The following is a 3,913-nucleotide window of genomic DNA, read 5'->3' on the forward strand; positions in this document are numbered from 1 at the left end:
CTGGTCTTACACCTCTCATTCTCTGGGTCTTCTTCTTTATGCTTTTCCTCTTTCTTCTTCTTTTCTCATCCACAGAGAATGAAGTGGCCAAAACACAAATCTCAAGAAGGGGTCGGAGAAAAGATAGAATAGACGGCAGAGAGATATAGACAGATACACAGATAGCTACCTAGCTAGCTAGCCAGGCAACTATCTTTCTATCTATATTTCCAGATAGATAGAGAGGAAAGCACTTTTCTGCCTTCAGAGGACAACAAGAACGCCATCGGACCGTCCGTCTGCGTTTTCTTTCTCTTCATCTCGAGAAGTCTAGAGTCGTTCTCTCTCCCCAAATATCTGGCTATACAGATGCGGTCTTTATTCCCTATATGAGCTCCGATATGTGAACACTATATCTCTTAGGACTGCCTAGCACATGCACTCGATCTACAGAAACATATATATATATATATATGTATATATATATATGTATATGTACCTATCTATCAATATCTCTCTCTCGTAGTGACGGGTAGTGCTATGCTATTAACTCCTCCTCTATCTCCTATCAACGACGACGGACATACATATGAAATATGAAGAAGGCATGTGTCAATAGCTACATACATCTATATAGATATATATATACCCTTCTTCTCTTCTTTCTTCGTGTGGGTATGTTTCTTTACTTTCTCTCTCTCTCTCCATCCCCCTTCTTACCTCGTTCTCTCTCTACTCCGACGCCCTCTTACTAGAGCCGCTTCTTCTTCTTCTTCATCCTTAACTCCTCACTCACATGTCTCTCTTTCTTTCTTTCTTTCTCACTCTTTCTTTCTTTCTTTGTAGGAAGCAAGCGAAGGCAGCAAATGTTCCCGATACGAAGGAGGGTTTGACGCAATTTTTCGTGGATAAGATAAGAAAGAATTTGCATGTAATTCTGTGCCATTCCCCTGTCGGAGAGGCCTTGCGTGTGAGAGCACGGAAGTTTCCTGCGGTCATCTCCGGCACAGTGATGGATCAATTCCACCCCTGGCCCAGAGACGCCCTCGTACATGTCGCTCTTAGATTCATACAAGGTAAAAGACAAAGATGAAGAAAGAGAAAGAAGAAGAAAAGAAAGAGAAAGAAGGAAAGAAAGACCAGAAAAGGAGAGAGAAGAACAAGGGAGAAAGAAACGAAAGGGGTTCATCTGGTATCTTCTCTAGAGATCAACATACATATGAAGATTCACAGAGATAGAGAAATAGGTAGAGAGACAGAGAGACACCAAGGCTGCTGCTCGTCTCTCTGTATCCGCGAGTCTATTTACGCGTACGTATATACATCTATATATGTATATCTATATATATATGTATATATGTATATCTATATATATATGTATGCATTATGAGCGTTGACTATTTGAGTAGCATGTGACTAAACAGTCTAAGTGTGTGGATAAATGCCTTCATGACCTTCGACAGAGAGAAAAAGAAAGAGAGAGAGAGAGAGGAACTACATATATGTATACATACATACACAAACAGAGAGAGAGAAGAGGATAAAGCTCAGAACTCTCTCTCTCTCTCTTTCTTTTCTGCCTTCTTACCTATCTACAAAACAGATACACTCCTTCTCTTCTCTTCTGTTCTCTTTGTTCTCTTTTCCTTTCCTCTCCTCTTATTTCTTTTCTTCTTTCTCATTCTTTTCTCCTCTTCTTTTCTTCTTCTTCTTTTTCGTCTCCGCTTTTTACCTTCTCCTCTCTTTCTATTTCGTTTGTGTGCCTAGACGTCGAGCTTCCCTCTGAAGAGATGCACTTGACTCTAGCGGAGCACATGGCGTCGGTCCATCTTTCAGTCGATCCTGCGAACGAGAAGTTTTATGAGATAGAGAGAAGACACAATTATACGACCCCTAAGTCGTTCTTAGAGCTTATAGATTTCTACAAGAAGTTTCTTCAGTCCAAACGTCTAGATATCGACAAGTCCGTAGGTCGACTACAAAGAGGCCTAACGACTCTTCAAGATACACGCGTGAAGGTCGAAGGGCTACGAGAAGATCTCCAAGAGAAAATGGTTAAGGTCGACGAGCAGAAGGCTGCGGTAGATCTCCTAATCGAGCAGGTCGTTAAGGCATCTGCTGTAGCTGAAGAAGAGAGCAAGATCGCCAATGAAGAGAACGAGAAAGCGAACGAAGCGGCGGAAGAAGCGAGCGCAATCCAAAAGAAAGCGGACGAGGAACTTTCCGAAGCTCTCCCCGCCATGGAGAGAGCTAGGGAGGCAGTCAAATGCCTCACCAAACCTGCTATACAGGTAGAAGATGCACATACATACAAAAGAAATACAGAGAGAGATAAAGAAATAGATATAGATTGAAGATAGATACGTACATTCACAAATAGACAGACAGGGAGAGAGATCCAAACCTAGATAGATACATAGATAAATAGATCTGAAGATGCTATCTTTCTCTATATCTATGGATATAAATATATGTATGTGTATGTGTGGAGGTGTATGTGGGTGTGTGGCTGGGGAGGAAAATGAGGAATGAAGGAATGAAGGGTGTGGAGATGTCTTTAGCATGACGTCATATTGAAGAAAAGGAGTAGAGAGCTCTCTCATTCTTTCTTTCATTCTTTCTTTCATTTTCTTTTACTTTTCTGCTTCGTTTTGTGTAGGAGCTGAAGGCTTTAGGGAAGCCCCCAGCGGAGTGTATGGAAGTGACGAAGGCAGTCTTAATTATGCGAGGCGAACTCAAAAATACCGACTGGAAGGCCTCACAGAAGATGATGAATGACCCCGCCAAATTCCTAGATCAAGTAAGAAGAGAGAAAGAGATGTAGACCATCGTCCATGGGAAGAAGAAACGCTTCTGCTTTGAAGATTCATTCATTCATATCTATCTCTAATCTATCTATCTCTCATCTTTCATCCATCTCTCTCTCTCTTTCTCTTTCCCTCTTTGTATGTGCATGGTATACGAGTGGAGTTGAAGTGAAGTGCAGGTACTACTAGATAGAGCTTCTATGACAGAGAAGAACCCTCTCTTCTTTTGTGTATTCATTCTATCTTTAGTTTCATCTTTCTCTTCTTTGATTGTCTTTTTTATGTACATCCCCCTTCATGCATGAGTTAGTCATCTCTCTCTCTCTTTTTCTCTCCTCCTTCTCTCGAAAGTCAAACATCTTCTTCTTCTTTCTCTTTCTTTCTTTCTTTCTTGTAGGTGAGGGCGTTCGATGCGGAGAATATGACCCAAGAGACAGTGGCTTTAATTGAGCCTATCATTTCTCAGCCCTTCTTTAACTTTGAAGTCATGAAAGGCAAATCTCTCGCCGCTGCCTATCTAGCGAATTGGGTAGTGAATATAGTCACATACAACAATATATACAGAAAAGTCAAGCCCCTTATGGATGCCTTCGCCCAAGCGACGGAAAGCAAGAGCAAAGCCGAAGCGGCCCTCGCTGTCGTACAGGAAAGAGTCAAAGAACTGAACGGTAAGAAAAATATAGAAAGAGTGAGAAAGAAAGAAGTGAAGAGATGTCTTTGAACTATTTCTATAGCTGTATGTATCTCTTCTAGTTGGCCGTCAAAACATTCTCCAGTCGCCGGATGTACAGACACCTCAAACACATACATACATATATAGACTTACATACATACATAGACATACATGCATATATACATACATAGACATACATACACATACATAGACATACATACATACATAGACATACATACATACATAGACATACATACATACATACACATACATAGACATACATACATACATAGACATACATACATACATACATAGACATACATACATACATATATAGACATACATACATACATAGACATACATATACATACATACCTACACATACATACATACATATACATACATACATACATACATAGACATACATACCTACACATACATACATACATATATA

General features: G+C 40.3%; 1 protein-coding gene across 1 annotated transcript; it reads left to right on the forward strand.

The window, feature by feature from the left end:
* Nucleotides 1-826: 826 nt before the first annotated feature.
* On the forward strand, nucleotides 827-3,450 carry CSUI_010528 (dynein heavy chain family protein; the record flags this gene model as incomplete). The annotated part of the gene is made up of 4 exons (XM_068070631.1): nucleotides 827-1,055; nucleotides 1,747-2,270; nucleotides 2,639-2,779; nucleotides 3,184-3,450. Coding segments are annotated over exons 1-4 (996 nt in total), but the record flags the coding sequence as incomplete, so codon positions are not given.
* Between the last annotated feature and the right edge of the window lie 463 nt (nucleotides 3,451-3,913).

Source organism: Cystoisospora suis, assembly GCF_002600585.1.
Source record: "Cystoisospora suis strain Wien I chromosome Unknown contig_7701, whole genome shotgun sequence".
Classification (NCBI taxonomy): Eukaryota; Apicomplexa; class Conoidasida; order Eucoccidiorida; family Sarcocystidae; genus Cystoisospora; species Cystoisospora suis.